Below are 19,978 nucleotides of genomic sequence, written 5' to 3'. Positions count from 1 at the left end.
TCCGCTCTAATTCATCCCAAAGGTGTTCTATTGGGTTGAGGTCAGGACTCTGTGCAGGCCAGTCAAGTTCCTCCACCCCAAACTCGCTCATCCATGTCTTTATGGAGCTTGCTTTGTGCACTGGTCCAAATCTTTTGGTGGAGGGGGGATTATGATGTGGGGTTGTTTTTCAGGGGGTTGGTCTTGGCCTTAGTTCCAGTAATAGGAACTCTTAGGGCATAAGCATACCAAGACATTTTGGACATATTCATGCTCCCAACTTTGTGGGAACAGTTTGGGGATGGCTCCTTTTTGCTCCAACATGACTGTGCACCAGTGCACAAAGCAAGGTCCATAAAGACATGGATGAGCAATTTCGGGGTGGAGGAACTTGATTGGCCTGCACAGAGTCCTGACCCCAACCCGATAGAACACCTTTGGGATAAATTAGTGGAGACCGCGAGCCAGGCCTTCTCGTCCAATATTAGTGCCTGACACCACAAATGCGCTTCTGGAAGAATCAAACATTCCCATAGACACACTCCTAAACCTTGTTGACCTTCTTCCCAGAGTTGGATCTCTTAAAGCTGCAAAGGGTTTGCCAACTCAATATTGAACACTACAGACTAAGACTGGGATGCCATTAAAGTTCATATGTGTTTTTAAAGGCAGGAGTCCCTATACTTTTGGTAATATAGTGTATTCAGAGGGGTACACAAATTATGTAAGTGTTGAGAAAAATTCAAGGAAATTGATTTTTTTTCTAGCTTGTTACTATTTATTCCTGAGGATTTAAAAATATAGGTATCCAGATTTGCTACTAAATTACAGTATTTATCGGCGTATAACACACACCTTTTCCCCCTGAAAATAGGCAAATCGTGTTTGTGTGTTATACGCCAATATTGTACCTGGCTGCCTTGGAGGGGAAGGGCTCAGTCACACACAATCCTGCCTCCTGGACTGGCTTTTAGGATAGATGTCACTTATCCCGGCATTGGACGAGTGTTCTATCATAAGAGCCAGCCAAGGAGGTGTGACTGTGTGTGACTGCGAGCACCAAGTAAACAGGAGGTCCCTCTGTGTAATCCGGCACAGATCAGGCTGCAATGTTGGGCAATAGCGAGGCTGCATATGGGCACAGATCAGGCTGTATTGTTGGGCAATGGTGAGGCTGCATATGAGCACAGATCAGGCTGCAATGATGGCAATGGCAAGGCTGCATGTGTGCACGGATTAGGCTGTAACGAGGGGCAATAGTTAGGCCGCATATGGGCACAGATCAGGTGCAATGATGGGCAATGGTGAGGCTGCATATAGGCACAGATCAGGCTGCATTGATGGGCAATGGTGAGGCTGCATATGAGCACAGATTAGGCTGCAATGATGGCAATGGCAAGGCTGTATGTGTGCACAGATTAGGCTGTAATGAGGGGCAATAGTTAGGCCGCATATGGGCACAGATCAGGCTACAATGATGGGCAATGGCAAGGCTGCATGTGGGCACAGATCAGGCTGCATTGATGGGCAATGGTGAGGCTGCATATGGGCACAGATCAGGCTGCAATGATGGGCAATGGTGAGGCTGCATATGGGCACAGATCAGGCTGCAATGATGGGCAATGGCGAGGCTTCAGATGGGCACAGATCAGACTGCATTAATGGGCAATGGTGAGGCTGCATTTGAGCACAGATCAGGCTGCAATGATGGGCAATGGCAAGGCTGCATGTGTGCACAGATTAGGCTGTAATGAGTGGCAATAGTTAGGCCGCATATGGGCACAGATCAGGCTGCAATGATGGGCAATGGAGAGCCAGCATATGGGCACAGATCAGGCTAAAATGATGGGCAATGGGGAGGCTGCATATGGGCACAGATCAGGCTGCAATGATGGGCAATGGCAAGGCTGCACGTGGGCACAGATCAGGCTGTATTGATGGGCAATGGTGAGGCTGCATATGGGCACAGATCAGGCTGCAATGATGGGCAATGGTGAGGGTGCATATGGGTACAGATCAGGCTGCAATGATGGGCAATGGAGAGGCTAGGCTGCAATGGTGGGTAATGGAGAGCCTGCATATGGGCACAGATCAGCCTGAAATAATGGGTAATGGTAAGGCTGCATATGGGCACAGATCAGGCTGCAATGATGGGCAATGGAGAGGCTGCATATGTGCACAGATCAGGCAGCAATGATGGGCAATGGTGAGCCTGCATATGGGCACAGATCAGGCTGCAACGAGGGGCAATAGTTAGACTGGATATGGGCACAGATCAGGCTGCAATGGTGGGTAATGGAGAGCCTGCATACAAGCACAGATCAGGCTGCAATGGTGGGTAATGGAGAGCCTGCATATGGGCACAGATCAGGCTGTAATGATGGGAAATGGTGAGGCTTCATATGTGCACAGATCAGGCAGCAATGATGGGCAATGGTGAGCCTGCATATGGGCACAGATCAGGCTGCAACGAGGGGCAATAGTTAGACTGGATATGGGCACAGATCAGGCTGCAATGGTGGGTAATGGAGAGCCTGCATACAGGCACAGATCAGGCTGCAATGGTGGGTAATGGAGAGCCTGCATATGGGCACAGATCAGGCTGCAATGATGGGAAATGGTGAGGCTTCATATGGGCACAGATCAGGCTGCAATGATGGGCAATAGTGAGGCTGCATATGGGCACAGATCAGGCTGCAATGATGGGCAGTGGAGAGGCTGCATATGTGCACAGATCAGGCTGCAATTGTGGTTAATGGAGAGCCTGCATATGGGCACAGATCAGGCTGCAATGATGGGCAATGGTGAGGCTGCATATGGACACAGTTCGGGCTGCAATGAGGGGCAATAGTTAGGCTACACATGGTCACAGATCAGACTGCAATGGTGGGTAATGGAGACTCTGCATATGGGCACAGATCAGGCTGAAATAATGGGAAATGGTAAGGCTGCATATGGGCACAGATCAGGCTGCAATGGTGGGTAATGGAGAGCCTGCATATGGGCACAGATCAGGCTACAATGATGGGCAATGGTGAGGCTGCATATGGGCACAGATCAGGCTGCAATGATGGGCAATAGTTAGGCTGCATATGGGCACAGATCAGGCTGCAATGGTGGGTAATGAAGAGCCTGCATACGGACACAGATCAGGCTGCAATGGTGGGTAATGGAGAGCCTACATATAGGCACAGATCAGGCTGCAACGATGGGCAGTGGTGAGGCTGCATATGGGCACAGATCAGGCTGCAATGAGGGGCAATGATGAGGCTGCATATGGGCACAGATCAGGCTGCAACGATGGGCAGTGGTGAGGCTGCATATGGGCACAGATCAGGCTGCAATGAGGGGCAATGATGAGGCTGCATATGGGCACAGATCAGGCTGAAGTAATGGGCCATGGTGAGGCTGCATATGGGCACAGATCAGGCTGCAATGATGGGCAATGGTGAAGCTGCATATGGGCACAGATCAGGCTGCAATGATGGTCAATGATTAGCCTGCATTGCTAGGCACTGATGAGGCTGCATTATTGGGCAATGGTAAGGCTGCATTGATGGGCACTGATAAGGCTGCATCGATGGGCACTGACCCTTATTTTGCCTCAAAGTTCTTTATTTAAAATGTATGTTTTTCCTGAAACTTCCCTCATAAAATCAGGGTGCCAATAAATACGGTAAATAAAAAAAAAAAATTATGTATAATATGTTGGTAAGGTATAATGTGTAGAACCGAGATATCGACAAAAGAAAAAAAAAAAGAAAAAATTCTGTGACTCAAGGGAATTTAGGGAGGAAAATGTTCGGGGCTCAAGTGGTTACAATGTATTTTTTTTTTCCATTTTGCTTTACGCTCTGTTACAGATAAATGTATAATGTATCTATTGGGATTTATTCCCTTTTTTGTGATGTATATTAACAGCAGCATTTCCAACTGTGCATTTTATTTGTATCCTCGTACATGTGAGTACATGCAATATCTATCTATAGTAACACCCCCCCTCCCCCTATGCAGCGCAGGGATATATATAGTGCGCACAGTACATCGTAACAGGAGCGGTACACGGAGATCGGGGCGATACACTAACGTTGCAATGTTTCCCTTTTTCCTCATTACCTCTGTTTCATTGCTTATCTTTTTCCTGCGTCACCCCTCATACATTTACTCCCCACCCACCTCCCATTTATATGTTTCCCCTCCCCGATCTTCTTTCTTCTTGTTTCCATAGAAACCAACTCCACTTGAAATGAAACTGATTATTCCTATTGTAGACAGAAATATAGCAAAAAAAAAAAAAATGTCTTGGATTCTACCAGCCTGCAGTGTTATTACAATTTTTTTTTATCTATTTGACGCTACAATGGGGCAGTGTGCTTTATTATTGAACATACGGCTTGAAGTATCTTTTTTTTTTTTACACGATTATTATTTATTTATTTTATGTCATGTGAGTTAACCACTTAGGGAGTACCCCATAGCATATTTACTGCTACAGGGCACCCCTCCTGTGCAGGATCACACAGAAGCTGATCTGCAGGTGTCGGACACTTGGGGTCCGTCGGCACCCCGCCGATCGTCAGGCAGAGACTCAGAACAGAACTCTGCTAGATCTCGGTTTCTGACAGTGGGGGATGTGATAGATTTTCTTTCTCTGCAATGCAGGGAATAAAATCTATCTCTTCCCCTAGTAAAAACGGCACATACAGTACACACAAACACTGGAAAAAATCCGACGCATTTTGTGGTCGGAATGTCCGACCGTGTGTACAGGGCTTTAGTGTCACTGGTTCCTGAAAAGTGTCAAAAGTGTCAGATTACCTGCCGCAATGTCACGCTAGAAGTCGCTGATTAGTAGTATGAAAAAAATAAAAAACAATTCCATCAAAATATCCTATAGTTTTAGACATTATAACATTTAAATAAGCCAATCAATATACACTTATTGGGATTTTTTGTTTTTTAATCCTTTTTTATTCATTTTTAAAACAATTATATAAATGCATGCACATGTCTTTCATCGTCAAGTTGAAATTTTATATTATTATATACCATCCTATATTTAAAATGTCATCTTTCCTTCCCAATTTCTAATAACCAGTAATAAACTGAACCTTCTGACATATTTTTCTTTACCATGTCCAAACTCCATTTACCCCTACCATTCTCCCATATCTTACTTATCATGTATACATTCTATACAGTTACTCTTGCATTTAATTGGTATTATTTTTTTTATTTTTTTTATCAAATAATTTTTATTTATTTATTTGTAATACATATAATCAAAATATATCAGATTAATCCATAAAATATTTTTTGTTGTAATACATATAAACAAATAATATATCAAATTAGTCCATCATATATTCTTATTGTGATACATATAAACAAATTAATATATCAAGTTAATAAAGTATCATAAAGTAGGAAAACACACAAAACAAACAAACCTTGCACCTCGCTGCTTATAATAATGTTACATATGATGAGGGAAACCTAGTAGAAGCAAAGATACACTCTGCACAACATTTTAAACTCTGCCAATGTAAAAAAAATATATATATATTTTTTACCAAAAACATGTAGCAGAATAATATTGGTTTAAATTTATGAAAAATTAGATTAAAAAAAAATAATTATTGGCTATGTTATAGCTGAAAGTAAATACATAAAAAAATATATATATATAAAAAAAATATATATATACAGTGGTGTGAAAAAGTGTTTGCCCCCTTCCTCATTTCCTGTTCCTTTGCATGTTTGTCACACTTAAGTGTTTCGGAACATCAAACCAATTTAAACAATAGTCAAGGACAACACAAGTAAATACAAAATGCAATTTGTAAATGAAGGTGTTTATTATTAAAGGTGAAAAAAAATCCAAACCATCATGGCCCTGTGTGAAAAAGTGATTGCCCCCTAAACCTAATAACTGGTTGGGCCACCCTTAGCAGCAACAACTGCAACCAAGCGTTTGCGATAACGTGCAATGAGGCTTTTACAGCGTCCTGGAGGAATTTTGGCCCACTCATCTTTGCAGAATTGTCCTAATTCAGTTACATTAGAGGGTTTTCGAGCATGAATGGCCTTTTTAAGGTCATACCACAACATCTCAATAGGATTCAGGTCAGGACTTTGGCTAGGCGACTCCAAAGTCTTCATTTTGTTTTTCTTCAGCCATTCGGTGGTGGACTTGCTGGTGTGTTTAGGATCATTGTCCTGCTGCAGAACCCAAGTTCGTTTCAGCTTGAGTACACGAACAGATGGTCGGACATTCTCCTTCAGGATCTCTTGGTAGACAGCAGAATTCATAGTTCCTTTTATCACGGCAAGTCTTCCAGGTCCTGAAGCAGCAAAACAGCCCCAGACCATCACACTACCACCACCATATTTTACTGTTGGTATAATGTTCTTTTTATGAAATGCAGTGTTCCTTCTACGCCAGATATACTTGGACACACACCTTCCAAAGAGTTCCACTTTTGTCTCATCGTTCCACAGAATGTTGTCCCAAAAGTCTTGGGGATCATCAAGATGTGTTGTGGAGAAATTGAGACGAGCTTTGATGTTCTTTTTGCTCAGCAGTGGTTTTCTCCTTGGAACTCTGCCATGCAGGCCATTTTTGCCCAGTCTTTTCCTGATGGTGGAGGCATGAACGCTGACCTTAACTGAGGCAAGTGAGGCCTGCAGTTCCTTGGACGTTGTTGTGGGGTCTTTTGTGACCTCTTGGATGAGTCGTCGCTGCGCTCTTGGGGTAATTTTGGGCGGCCGGCCACTCCTGGGAAGGTTCACCACTGTTCCATGTCTTCGCCATTTGTGGATAATGGCTCTCACTGTGGTTCGCTGGATTCCCAAAGCTTTGGAAATGGCTTTATAACCCTTTCCAGACTGATAGATCTCAATTACTTTCTTTCTCAATTGTTCCTGAATTTCTTTGGGTCTCGGCATGATGTGTAGCTTTTAAGGATCTTCTGGTGGACCTTACTGTGTCAAGCAGCTCCTATTTAAGTGATGCCTTGATTGTGAACAGGTGTGGCAATAATCAGGCCTGGGTGTGGCTAGAGAAATTGAACCCAGGTGTGGACAACCACAGTTATAGTATGTTTTTAACAAGGGGGCAATCACTTTTTCACACAGGGCCATGATGGTTTGGATTTTTTTTCACCTTTAATAATAAACACCTTCATTTACAAATTGCATTTTGTGTTTACTTGTGTTGTCCTTGACTATTGTTTAAATTGGTTTGATGTTCCGAAACACTTAAGTGTGACAAACATGCAAAGGAACAGGAAATGAGGAAGGGGGCAAACACTTTTTCACACCACTGTATATATATATATATATATTTTTTTTTTTTTTTTTTTTAATTGTCAGTCTTTTCATGTTTATAGCTTAAGAATGCAAACGCAGTGGTGATCAAATACCACCAAAACAAATCTCTTATTTGTGGTAAAAAATTACTTTCATTTTATTTGGGTACAGTGTTGCATGACTGCGCAATTGCCACTTCAGCCCGGGGAAGTATTTACCCCCCTTCCTGATCAGGCTCTTTTTTGTGATATGTCACGGCGTAACTTTAACTGACAATTGCGCGGTCGCGCACTGCTGTACCCAAATAAAATTGATGTCCTTTTTTCCCCACAAATAGAGCTTTCTTTTGGTGGTATTTGATCACCTCTGCGGTTTTTATTTTTTGAGCTATAAACAAAAAAAGAGCGACAATTTTGAAAAAAAAAAAACAATGTTTTCCTCGGTTTAGGCCGATATGTATTCTTCTACATATTTTAAACATTAAAAACACAATAAGCGTATTTTGATTGGTTTGCGCAAAAGTTATAGAGTCTACAAAATAGGTGAAAAATGTATGGCATTTTATTTTTTTTTATTTTTTTTTACTAGTAATGGTGGCGATCTGCGATTTTTATTGGACTGCGATATTGCGCTGGACAAATTGGACACTTTTTTTGGGACCAGTGACATTTATACAGGGATCGGTGCTAAAAATAGCGACTTATTATTGTATAAATGTTACTGGCGGGGAAGGGGTTAACACTAGGGGGAGATCAAGGAGTTAAATGTGTTACCAAAGTATGTGCTCTAAGTGTGGGGGGATGGGACTGACTGGGGGAGGAGATCGATCGGTGTTCCTATATACTAGGAACACATGATCTGTCTCCTCTCCCCTGACAGGATGGGGAATCTGTTTGTTTACACACACAGATTCTGTTCCTGTTCTGTGACGAGCGATCACGGTGGACATTGCGGCCATCGGGCACGCGTATCTGCTCCTCAGTACCATGGTGTGCGTGTCCCCTATACCTCTTAAAGCGGCCGCCGCACAGCTTCGGCGATTCACGCACGGGAGCCATTCTGCCGGCGGGCGGTCGCCAATCAGTTAAAGTAATTCAGTGCCGTATCGCAAAAAATGGCCTGGTCATGAAGGGGTGTAAATCTTCTTCAGGACAAGTGGTTAAAGCCATATTAAACCCAAAAGCAAACATTTATGTTGCAGCTTACCAATTTTAGATGTGACGGCTGCATTCATTTTCTTTTTTAGGTTTTCCTTGCTTTATTTGCACTTGGTGATCCAGCCAGTAAATTTGTTGTTTTCCAAAAGAACAAGCTGTCCTTGCAAATGTATCAGTTAGAGCAGGGGTCTCCACACTTTCTAAACTAAAGTACACTAAACTACAATCCTTCAGACTTTGAGTGGGAGGCACTGGGGCTAGTGAGAGTAGAAAATGCCCTGCAGTCAGTGGGGGTACACATTGCCCTATCATTGGTATTATTGGGAGGAATATTGCCCCATTGTTGGTATCAGGGGAAGGAACAGTGCCCCATTCTTGGTGTCAGTGGGAAGAACGAGTTATATTGCCCCATTGTTAGTATCAGGGGTTGGTATCAGGGGAAGGAACAGTGCCCCATTCTTGGTGTCAGTGGAAAGGAGAAGGAGGAATATTGGCCCATTGTTAGTATCAGGGGTTGGTATCAGAGGAAGGAACAGTGCCCCATTCTTGGTGTCAGTGGAAAGAAGAAGGAGGAATATTGCCCATTGTTAGTATCAGGGGTTGGTATCAGGGGAAGGAACAGTGCCCTATCCTTGGTGTCAGTGGGAAGAAGGAAGAATAATGCCCCATTGTTAGTATCAGGGGTTGGTATCAGGAGAAGGAACAGTGCCCCATTCTTGGTGTCAGTGGAAAGAAGAAGGAGGAATATTGCCCCATTGTTAGTATCAGTGGTTGGTATCAGGGGAAGGAACAGTGCCCCATCCTTGGTGTCAGTGGGAAGAAGGAAGAATATTGCCCCATTGTTAGTATTGGGTTGGTATCAGGGGAAGGAACAGTGCCCCATCCTTTGTGTCAGTGGGAAGAAGGAGTAATATTGCCCCATTGTTAGTATCCCAGGGGATACAGGGGTTGGTATCTGGGATTCCCTCACCTTGCAGAGATTTTCTCTCATTTTCTGTTTTGGCTTTGGGACAGGAGATGAAGGGAAGCCTCCCCAATGAGATGCAGATGGCAATAAAAAAACAATTAATAAATAGAAATAGAAAATAAAAACATTCCAGCCCGAAATGTGCACAAAAGTGCACACGAAAGCGTGCACTAAAACCATAGACACAGGGGCAGGTCCACCACCCCCCAGGTTTTCTTCTAGAATTGCCCTGTATTTGGCTCCATCCATCTTCCCATCAACTCTGACCAGCTTCCCTGTCCCTGCTGAAGAAAAGCAGCCCCACAACATGATGCTATCACCACCATGTTTCACGGTGGGGATGGTGTATTCAGGGTGATGTGCAGTGTTCGTTTTTCGCCACACATAGCGTTTTTCTTTTACGCCAATAAGTTGAATTTTGGTCTCATCTGACCAGAGCACCTTCTTCCACATGTTTGCAGCGTCCTCCACATGACTCCCCACCAACTGCAAACAGGACTTCTTATGGTTTTCTTTCACAAATGATTTTCTTCTTGCCACTCTTCCATAAAGGGCAGATTTGTGGAGAGCACGACTAATAGTTGTCCTGTGGACAGATTCTCCCACCTAAGCTGTGGATCTCTGCAGCTCCTCCAGACTTACCATGGGCCTCTTGGCTGCTTCTCCTGCTCTCCTTGCCCGGCCTGTCAGTTTAGGTGGATGGCCATGTCTTGGTAGGTTTGCAGTTGTGCCATACTCTTTCCATTTTCAGATGATGGATTGAACAGAGCTCCGTGAGATGTTCGAAGCTTGAGAATTTTTTTTTATAACCTAACCCTGCTTTATACTTCTCAACAACTTTATCCCTGACCTGTGTGGTGTGTTCCTTGGCCTTCACTATGCTGTTTGTTCACTAAGGTTTTCTAACAAACGTCTGAGGGGTTCACAGAACAGCTGTATTTATACAGAGATTAAACTATGCACAGGTGGACTCTATTTACTAATTAGGTGACTTCTGAAGGCAGTTGGTTCCACTAGACTTTAGTTAGGGGTATCAGAGTAAGGCCCCTTTCACACTAACGTCCCGTTCAGGCCCGCCTGTCAGTTTTTCAGGCGGACCTGAACGGGTGCTCCATAGAGGTCTATGGAGCGTCGGATGTCAGCGGTGACATGTCCGCTGACATCCGACCCGCTCCGATCCGAAAAAGTGTGACGGAGGAAAAAGCTATTTTTCCATCCGTCTGCGGATCGGATCGGGTGACGACGGGCACTGCGGTCCGTCGTCATCCGATCTCCCATAGGGGAGAGCGGCGCTGTGACAGGTCCGTCCCTGCACAGTGTGCGGAGACAGACCTGTCATCTCCCTGCTCAGCGGGGATCGGCGGAGTGATCCCCGCTGAGCAAACGGACATCCACGGGGCGGATCAGAACTGATCCGCCCCGTGTGAAAGGACCCTAAAGGGGGCTGAATACAAATGCCCCCCCCCCCCCCCCCCCCCCACACACACACACACACACACACACACACACACTTTTCACATATTTATTTGTATCATTTATCATTTTCCTTCCACTTCACAATTACAGAATCTCACAAAAGTGAGTACACCCCCTCACATTTTTGTAAATATTTTCTTCAATCTTTTCATGTGACAACACTGAAGAAATGACACTTGTCTACAATGTAAAGTAGTGAGTGTACAGCTTGTATAACAGTGTAAATTTGTTGTCCCCTCAAAATAACTCAACACACAGCCATTAATGCCTAAACCACTGGCAACAAAAGTGAGTACACCCCTAAGTGAAAATGTCCAAATTGGGCCCAAAGTGTCAATATTTTGTGTGGCCACCATTATTTTCCAGCACTGCCTTAACCCTCTTGGGCATGGAGTTCACCAGAGCTTCACAGGTTGTCACTGAAGTCCTCTTCCACTCCTCCATGACGACATCACGGAGCTGGTGGATGTTAGAGACCTTGCGCTCCTCCATCTTCCGTTTGAGGATGTCCCACAGATGATCAATAGGGTTTAGGTCTGGAGACATGCTTGGCCAGTCCATCACCTTTACCCTCAGCTTCTTTAACAAGGAAGTGGTCTTCTTGGAGGTGTGTTTGGGGTCATTATCATGTTGGAATACTGCCCTGCGGCCCAGTCTCTGAAGGGAAGGGATCATGCTCTGCTTCAGTATGTCACAGTACATGTTGGCATTCATGGGTCCCTCAATGAACTGTAGCTCCCCAGTGCCAGCAGCACTCATGCAGCCCCAGACCATGACACTCCCACCACCATGCTTGACTGTAGGCAAGACACACTTGTCTTTGTACTCCCCACCTGGTTGCCCCCACACGCGCTTGACACCATCTGACCCAAATAAGTTTATCTTGGTCTCATCAGACCACAAGACTTGGTTCTGGTATTCCATGTCCTTAGTCTGCTTGTCTTCAGCAAACTGTTTGCAGGTTTTCTTGTGCATCATCTTTAGAAGAGGCTTCCTTCTGGGATGACAGCCATGCAGAACAATTTGATGCAGCGTGCAGCTTATGGTCTGAGCACTGACAGGCTGACCCCCCACCCCTTCAACCTCTGCAGCAATGCTGGCAGCACTCATACGTCTATTTCCCAAAGACAACCTCCAGATATGACTCTGAGCACGTGCACTCAATTTCTTTGGTGGACCATGGCGAGGCCTGTTCTGAGTGGAACCTGTCCTGTTATACCGCGGTATGGTCTTGGCCACCGTGTTGCAGCTCAGTTTCAGGGTCTTGGCAATCTTCTTATAGCCTAGGCCATCTTTATGTAGAGCAACAATTCTTTTTTTTAAATCCTCAGAGAGTTCTTTGCTATGAGGTGCCATGTTAAACTTCCAGTGACCAGTAATAGAGTGAGAGTGATAACACCAAATTTAACACACCTGCTCTTCATTCACACCTGACACCTTGTAGCACTAACGAGGCGCATAACACCAGGGAGGAAAAATGGCTAATTGGGTTCAATTTGGACATTTTCGCTTAGGGGTGTACTCAATTTTGTTGCCAGCGGTTTAGACATTAATAGCTGTGTGTTGAGTTATTTTGAGGGGGCAGCAAATTTACACTGTTGTACAAGTTGTACACTCACTACTTTACATTGTAGACAAGTGTCATTTCTTCAGTGTTGTCACATGAAAAGAATAAAATGTTTACAAAAATCTGAGGGTGTACTTACTTTTGTGAGATACTGTAAATACATACACGTGTGTGTTACTTTTGGGGGGGGGGGGGGGGCACACACCTATGATTAAAACACCTGTAAAAATGCTAAACAAAAAAAAGAAAAAGCCTGAACGTGATAAACTAACTTATTCTTTGTTCACAGAATTACAACAACTGCAGCCTGTATGATGGATCTCCGCAGATATCCTCTGGATCAGCAGAACTGCACCCTGGAGATAGAAAGCTGTGAGTGTCACCATGGAAGATGACGTTTCTTTATTAAATCCCCTAGGAGGCTATTTGATCCAAATGGAACTGTATTGATTTTCCTATATGCCTTAACTGGCAGATTTTCAAACGAATGTTCATACGGGCATCTGAGCGAACATTCTCGTCAGTACATATCATGCTCTAATCCTCCATGCACATAGGAGCGCTGAGCTGTGGGGGGGGGGGGGGGGGGGGCGGCGAGCGTCTCGCGTCTCGCTGAGAGGCTGAGAATGCAATCAGTCCAGGCAGCTGGCGGATCCAGACTTCCTAAGTCGGGATGATGCGGTGCCTGGACTTATTCTAGTGATGTCAGCCGACAGCTGACTTCAGACCGCTCTCTGCTGAAAACGGGTCACCGGAGTGCAAAATGGATTGCACTCCTGTGACCCATAGGAGAAGCCCAGTCGAATGAGCTCAGGCTGGACTTCTCCTTTTAATGTAAATGCACTGCAAACATATCGCAAGCATCCCTATGGAGTTTACAGTGTGTTTGAGAAGTGTTTAGAAAGTGTTACCATGGAGGATGGCTACATTCATACATATAGTAGAACCATAGAGGGTGGCTAAATTCATACATATAGTAGGACCATGGATGATGGCTACATTTATACATACAGTGGGACCATGGAGGGTGGCTATATTCATACATACAGTGGGACCATGGAGGGTGGCTACATTCATACATACAGTGGGACCATGGAGGGTGGCTACATTCATACATACAGTGGGACTATGGAAGGTGGCTACATTCATACATACAGTGGGACCATGGAGGTGTGGTACATTCATACATACAGTGGGACCATGGAGGGTGGCTACATTCATACAGTCAGTGGGACCATGGAAGGTGGCTACATTCATACATACAGTGGGACCATGGAGGGTGGCTACATTCATACATACAGTGGGACCATGGAGGGTGGCTGCAGTCATTCACAGTGGGAATATGGAAGTTGGCTACATTCATACATACAGTGGGACCATGGAAGGTGGCTACAATCATACATACAGTGGGACCATGGAGGGTGGCTACATTCATACATACAGTGGGACCATGGAAGGTGGCTACATTCATACATACAGTGGGACCATGGAGGGTGGCTACATTCATACATACAGTGGGACCATGGAGGTGTGGCTACATTCATACATACAGTGGGAATATGGAAGTTGGCTACACTCATACATACAGTGAGACCATGGAGGGTGGTTACACTCATACATACAGTGGGACCATGGAGGGTGGTTACATTCATACATACAGTGGGACCATGGAGGGTGGCTACATTCATACATACAGTGAGACCATGGAATGTGGTTACATTCATACATACAGTGGGACCATGGAGGGTGGCTACATTCATACATATAGTAAGACCATGGAGGCTGGCTACATTCATACAGTACATATAGTTGGAATACGGAGAACAAATGTAGAACGGACTTTTCTAGGTTAAGAATACATACTTGTATAACATTTTTATTTTAAATCTGAGTTTAGTGTCACTTTAAGGCGAGTCTTGCCGCCAATAGCTGTCGCTGTAACTAACACTGTAAGCTGCACTGTGTGTCTGTCTTGTTATCCTGTAGGTGAACTATTTCAAAAATATTTGAAACAAAGTTTCCATTTAAAGCTTTTCGGTATGCTGAATCTTTTTTCCATTCATCTTTTTTCTGCAGATGGTTACACAACGGACGACATTGAATTCTTCTGGCAGGGGGGCGAAGAAGTGGCCGTGACAGGGGTGTCTGCCTTGGAATTGCCCCAGTTCACTATTATTGAAACCAGACTGGTTACTAAGAAAGTTGTATTTACAACTGGTGAGAACACTGACATAGGGAAGAGATGACCAGAAAAAAAACGAATGTATTTTATCCTCTCTTTTGGAAATTTAAACTTAATTTAAACTAATTAGCCTGTTGCTGCTTTGCGGAACACATGTGGTGGCAAAAAAGGTGGTCTTTAATGCCCACACGCTGCGTATATGCGACTGTGGGAGGCTGATGTATCTGTGCTAGGAACACACGTGACTATGCAATCCGTTCATAGAAAGAGAGAGAGCTATCAGTCCACACTAACGATCAGTAGGCGTTGGGACTGCCTCCCAGTCACGTGACCACTTTTTTTTTATTTATTTTTTTAATTCGTGGTAGTGAGAGAAAAAAAAAACATTAAGTGAACAAAAAAGGTGAATGTGAAAACACAAATAAGTGCACTTAAGTCCCCCGAAGGGGTAGGACCTTTCCCTGAACCCCCAGGGCACAAGGCTCTTGGTAGTGACATGGTTACGAACTTGGTCAACCTATCCAAAAGGCCTGGTGGACCCCTCTCCTCGTGCCCAGCCGAAGCCCACCACCGAGTACTAGGTCAAGGGGCTCTCCTGAACCTTTTCTTGAACACCCAGAGCACAAGGCTCCTGACAGGGACAAGGTTACGAACTTGGTCAACCTAGCCAAAAGGCCTGCCGGACCCCTCTCCTCGTGGTCAGCCAAAGCTGACCACCGAGTACTAGATCGAGGGGCTCTCCTGAACCTTTCCCTGAACCCCCAGGGAGCAAGGCTCCTGACAGGGACAAGGTTACGAACTTGGTCAACCTTTGCAAAAGGCCTGGTGGACCCCTCTCCTCTTGGCCAGCCGAAGCCGACCACCGAGTCCTAGGTCAAGGGGCTCTCCTGAACCTTTCCCTGAACCCCCAGGGCGCAAGGCTCCTGACAGGGACGAGGTTACGAACTTGGTAAACCTAGCCAAAAGGCCTGGTGGACCCCTCTCCTCGTGGCCAGCCTAAGCCGACCACTGAGTACTAGGTCGAAGGGCTCTCCTGAACCTTTCCCTGAACCCCCAGGGTGCAAGGCTCCTGACAGGGACGAGGTTACAAACTTGGTCAACCTAGCCAAAAGGCCTGGTGGACCCCTCTCCTCTTGGCCAGCTGAAACCGACCACCGAGTACTAGGTCAAGGGGCTCTCCTGAACCTTTCCCTGAACCCCTGGGGCACAAGGCTCCTGACAGGGACGAGGTTACGAACTTGGTCAACCTAGCCAAAAGGCCTGGTCTACCCCTCTCCTTGTGGCCAGCCAAAGCTGACCACTGAGTACTAGGTCGAGGGGCTCTCCTGAACCTTTCCCTGAACCCCCAGGGCGCAAGGCTCCTGACAGGGATGAGGTTACAAACTTGGTCAACCTAGCCAAAAGGCCTGGTGGACCCCTCTCCTCTTCGCCAGCCGAAGCCGACCACCGGGTACTAGGTCGATGGCCTCTCCTGAACCTTTCCCTGAACCCCTGGGGCGCAAGGCTCTAGACAGGGACGAGGTTACGAACTTGATCAACCTAGCCAAAAGACCTGACGGACCCCTCTCCTCACGGCCAGCCGAAGCCGACCACCGAGGACTAGGTCAAGGGGCTCTCCTGAACCTTTCCCCGAACCCCCAGGGACAAGGTTACGAACTTGGTCAACCTAGCCAAAAGGTGGTCCCCTCTCCTCTTGGCCAGACCCTGCTGTTTTTCTCATCAGAACACTGAGAGTGGACCAGATGATTAGAATGAACCAAAACATCCCATTCAGGATCAGAGGACTGGATGACCACTAACTCCCTCCAGCTGAATGAATCAAAGACAGAGCTTCTTATCTTACACCCAAATCATAAGCCCGCAACCAAAACCTCCTGGTCTCCACCAATCGTCTTTGGGCAGACTATCTCCCCAAAGACCAAAGCCAAGAGTCTCTGGGTTATTTTAGACGCACAAATGTCAATGAATGCGCAAATAGGAGCAGTATTCAGTGGTTCTCACCATCTGCTGCGCATGCTTTGCAGACTCATCCCTTTTATCCCAAAGAATGACAAAGCAGTGGTAGTTGGAACAATCATTAATTCACGACTGGACTACGCAAACTTGCTTTACATAGGATTACCACAATATCAACTTGCGTGATTACAACTGATCCAAAACAAGGCGGCAAGGCTGATAACAGGAAAGAAACCCTGGGAATCCATCCCTCCTTCACTGAGGAGCTTACATTGGCTAACCGTAAAAAAATCGGATCACGTTCAAGACCCTTTGCCTCACCCACAAATGCGTGCATAGAGAAGCTCCGCAATACCTAATGGAGAAAATAAATCATTACACACCAAACCGCAGTCTTCGATCAGCCAACAAAAACCTCCTCCTCGTGCCCAAAGCCCGGTATAAATCCAAAGGGGACTGGAGATTCGCTGTCCAAGGTCCTCGGCTATGGAATGCTCTACCAATCAACATCTGCCTGGAAGAAAATCACCTGGCTTTTAGGAAAAAACTCAAGACCTTCTTCTTTTAGCAGATGATCAAAGCTTGCCACAGCGCCTAGAGGCGATTCAGTTCGCATTGTGCGCTATACAAGTATTTCATTCATTCATTCATTCAGTTTGCAAAGGACAAAAGCCAGGGTCTGACAGTTCTGAACCTGGAAGTGCTCAGAGCTGAGCACTTCCAGGTTCAAGTGCCACAGGGGAGAAATTGAGATTTCTGGTCTTTTGCTCTCCATCCCAAAGGCTGCAGGGACCCAGGTGAGCCTGGGACATGCGTTTTTGAAGGGGCCATGGGGTGGGGAATAGCAATAAACACCAGAAAAGGGATCTAACCCCTCCATATTCCATCAAGAAATGTAACATATACAGAAGAGAATTAAAATTGAGACAAAGCTAAAATAATCTTCTCTATATAATGCATAACCATTTCTACCATCTATTCTGTTTCCCAGGTTCCTATCCCCGTTTGTCACTGAGTTTTCGTATTAAGAGGAACATTGGATATTTCATTCTTCAGACCTATATGCCATCCGTCTTGATTACCATACTGTCTTGGGTATCCTTCTGGATCAACTATGATGCCTCTGCAGCTAGGGTGGCGCTAGGTATGTACTCAAAAAAAGGTGTCGCAAAAAAAAAAAATTGCTTATATAAAAGAAAACCCCATGTAGAACAATACGGTACAGTCAGGGGAGGACTGGGAGGGGAATTTGTCCAAGGCATGTTGGGCTGGTGACCCTGAATGGAGAAATGTCACCATTCAAAGTTTGATCAGAGCAGGAAATGCAGGAAATGACACATGGACGTTATATAGCTACCCGTCCCCATTCATATCTGTGATTACAGCCTCCAGCAGAAGGTTGTTTTCCAGGACTGACTTTCTTTGAGGCATTGAGATATCATGTGACTGAATTCCTAGAGTTACAAAGGAAGGTGATGCTGGAAGATGTGAAGGTGTGTCACAATAAACCATTAATTATACTGAAATAAACAATTATTATGCTTGATATTCAGGAATTCTTTGGCTCATAGTGTGTATCATCATCCCTATACTAAAGGATGAGTGCCACACTAGTTTATACAGACCATAAAAGATTTTATTCTGCAAACAAAAGACAATACATTTTGGGGGCTCAACAGTAGATTATGCAGGCGCTTGGACAAATATAGCCTATCTAGATATCTTTGTCTAAGCACTTGCATGATCTTTGCATGCCTAATTGAGTTCCAACTAAGGCCAGTGTCCTATCATATAAGGTCCTCCATCCGATAGTGTCCGCTGCGTACTGCGCATGCGCAGTACACAGCAACACAGATTCAGAAAATTGCCGAGGATGAACGGCGCCTGCGCCGTGAGTCCAGGTTCTATCCCCACTATCCAAGTGGACATAGAGCAGGAATATAAAAGAGCCGAGCGCAGCGAGGCCGAGCCCGAAGCGTGGCGAGCGAAGCTCGCCCGCGAGGGGCCCTCTAATATTCACAACCCTATGTCCGCTTCGATGGTGGGGCTACCACCTCCACTCACGGTGCAGGCGCCGTTCAGCTTCGGAGATTTTCCGAAGCTTCGTCTGCTCCTTACTGCGCATGCCCAGTACGGGGTGGACACTATATGATGGGTGGACACTATATGGCAGAACACCGGCCATACACAGTTCGAATCTCAACCAGTTCAGCAGGAACCGGCCGAGATTCAAAACATTAATGGGCAGGCTGAATGTACCAAGTTGATCGATTGATCAACTTGGGTACAACCAGCCTACCGGATTTGCTTGTGATTATCGCAAGCAGCTGCTATAGCCATTAATTACTGTCTTCTCCCAATGGGGACGGCTTCACCCGCCTGCCTCCACCCACCTGCCAGGAGCAGACATCTGCCCGGCAGGAAGAATTCCCCTGTCAGCACTGCCTGTGTTGATAGGAGAATTGAGCAAATTTCTTTACTGCAACCATGGAAATTTGCACCGTCTATGGCGGGCCTTACATTCCAAAATGGTATCCCTCACTCTATTGCGATTGCTCTTGAAGAAGGGGAAGTGTTCAACCCCCGACATGCATTGGGTTTGTTTCAGAATAGAATTTTGTATGGAAGGTACAAACTAGTGTGGCGCTCTCATCCTTTAATTTTTTAAGTAATCTCCTCTGAGGGTCCAGTAGGACATCATGGTTGTTGGTGAGCAGCCTCCAGAACTACACAACATATAGGGGTTGATTTACTAAAGGCAGACTGAGCAATTTGCAAAGTTGCAGTTGCACTCTGCATGTGCAGTTGCTCCAGAGTTTAGTAAATGAGGTGAAGCTTCACTTTGCAAAGAATACCCAATCACCGTATTTTTGCTTGCACATGATTGGATGATGCTCATTTACTAAGCTCTGGAGCAAGTGCTCTTACAGAGTGTAACTGCACTTTGCAAAGTGCAGTCTGATTGCCTTTAGTAAATCAACCCCGTAGTGTTACAACAAATCACCACAAGGTTTAGCACACCTATACCACAAGAAGACCCTATACCGTTAAAGGATGTCAATCAGAAAAAAAATGTTTCTTTTGAGACCTTGAAGGTACAGTGATAAAGATATAGGTCTATAGGTACATAACAATAAAACATGCATATTTTTTTCATTTAATAAATTATAGCGCCCCCCCCCCCCCCCTTTCTTATATAGATATTAACCAGTTGCCCAGCAGACCAATTCTGATATTTGTTTCATGTAAAGAAATGTGTTTTTTGCTAAAAAAAAAAATACTCAGAACCCCCAATCATTACATACCTTAGAGAATAAAATGTTTTTTCAAATGCAAATACTTTGGGAAAAAAATACACTTTAACAAATTATAGTGAACACAAA

General features: G+C 45.2%; 1 protein-coding gene across 1 annotated transcript in view; it reads left to right on the top strand.

Moving 5' to 3' along the window:
• LOC143950714 (gamma-aminobutyric acid receptor subunit beta-4-like) overlaps positions 1-19,978 on the top strand; it is a 408,464-nt gene that overhangs the window by 351,105 nt on the left and 37,381 nt on the right. Inside the window, exons 5-7 of the mRNA XM_077465189.1 lie at positions 12,747-12,829; positions 14,534-14,674; positions 17,587-17,739. Of these exons, the coding sequence (XP_077321315.1) occupies positions 12,747-12,829; positions 14,534-14,674; positions 17,587-17,739 (377 nt within the window). The remainder of the gene's footprint in view (positions 1-12,746; positions 12,830-14,533; positions 14,675-17,586; positions 17,740-19,978) is intronic.

Source organism: Lithobates pipiens, unplaced genomic scaffold (assembly GCF_037356315.1).
Source record: "Lithobates pipiens isolate NorthernLeopardFrog02 unplaced genomic scaffold, aLitPip1_a1.2 Scaffold_1, whole genome shotgun sequence".
Taxonomy (NCBI): Eukaryota; Metazoa; Chordata; class Amphibia; order Anura; family Ranidae; genus Lithobates; species Lithobates pipiens.
The sequence above is the reverse complement of the archived record's forward strand: the minus strand, read 5'-3'. Positions and strand labels throughout refer to the sequence as shown.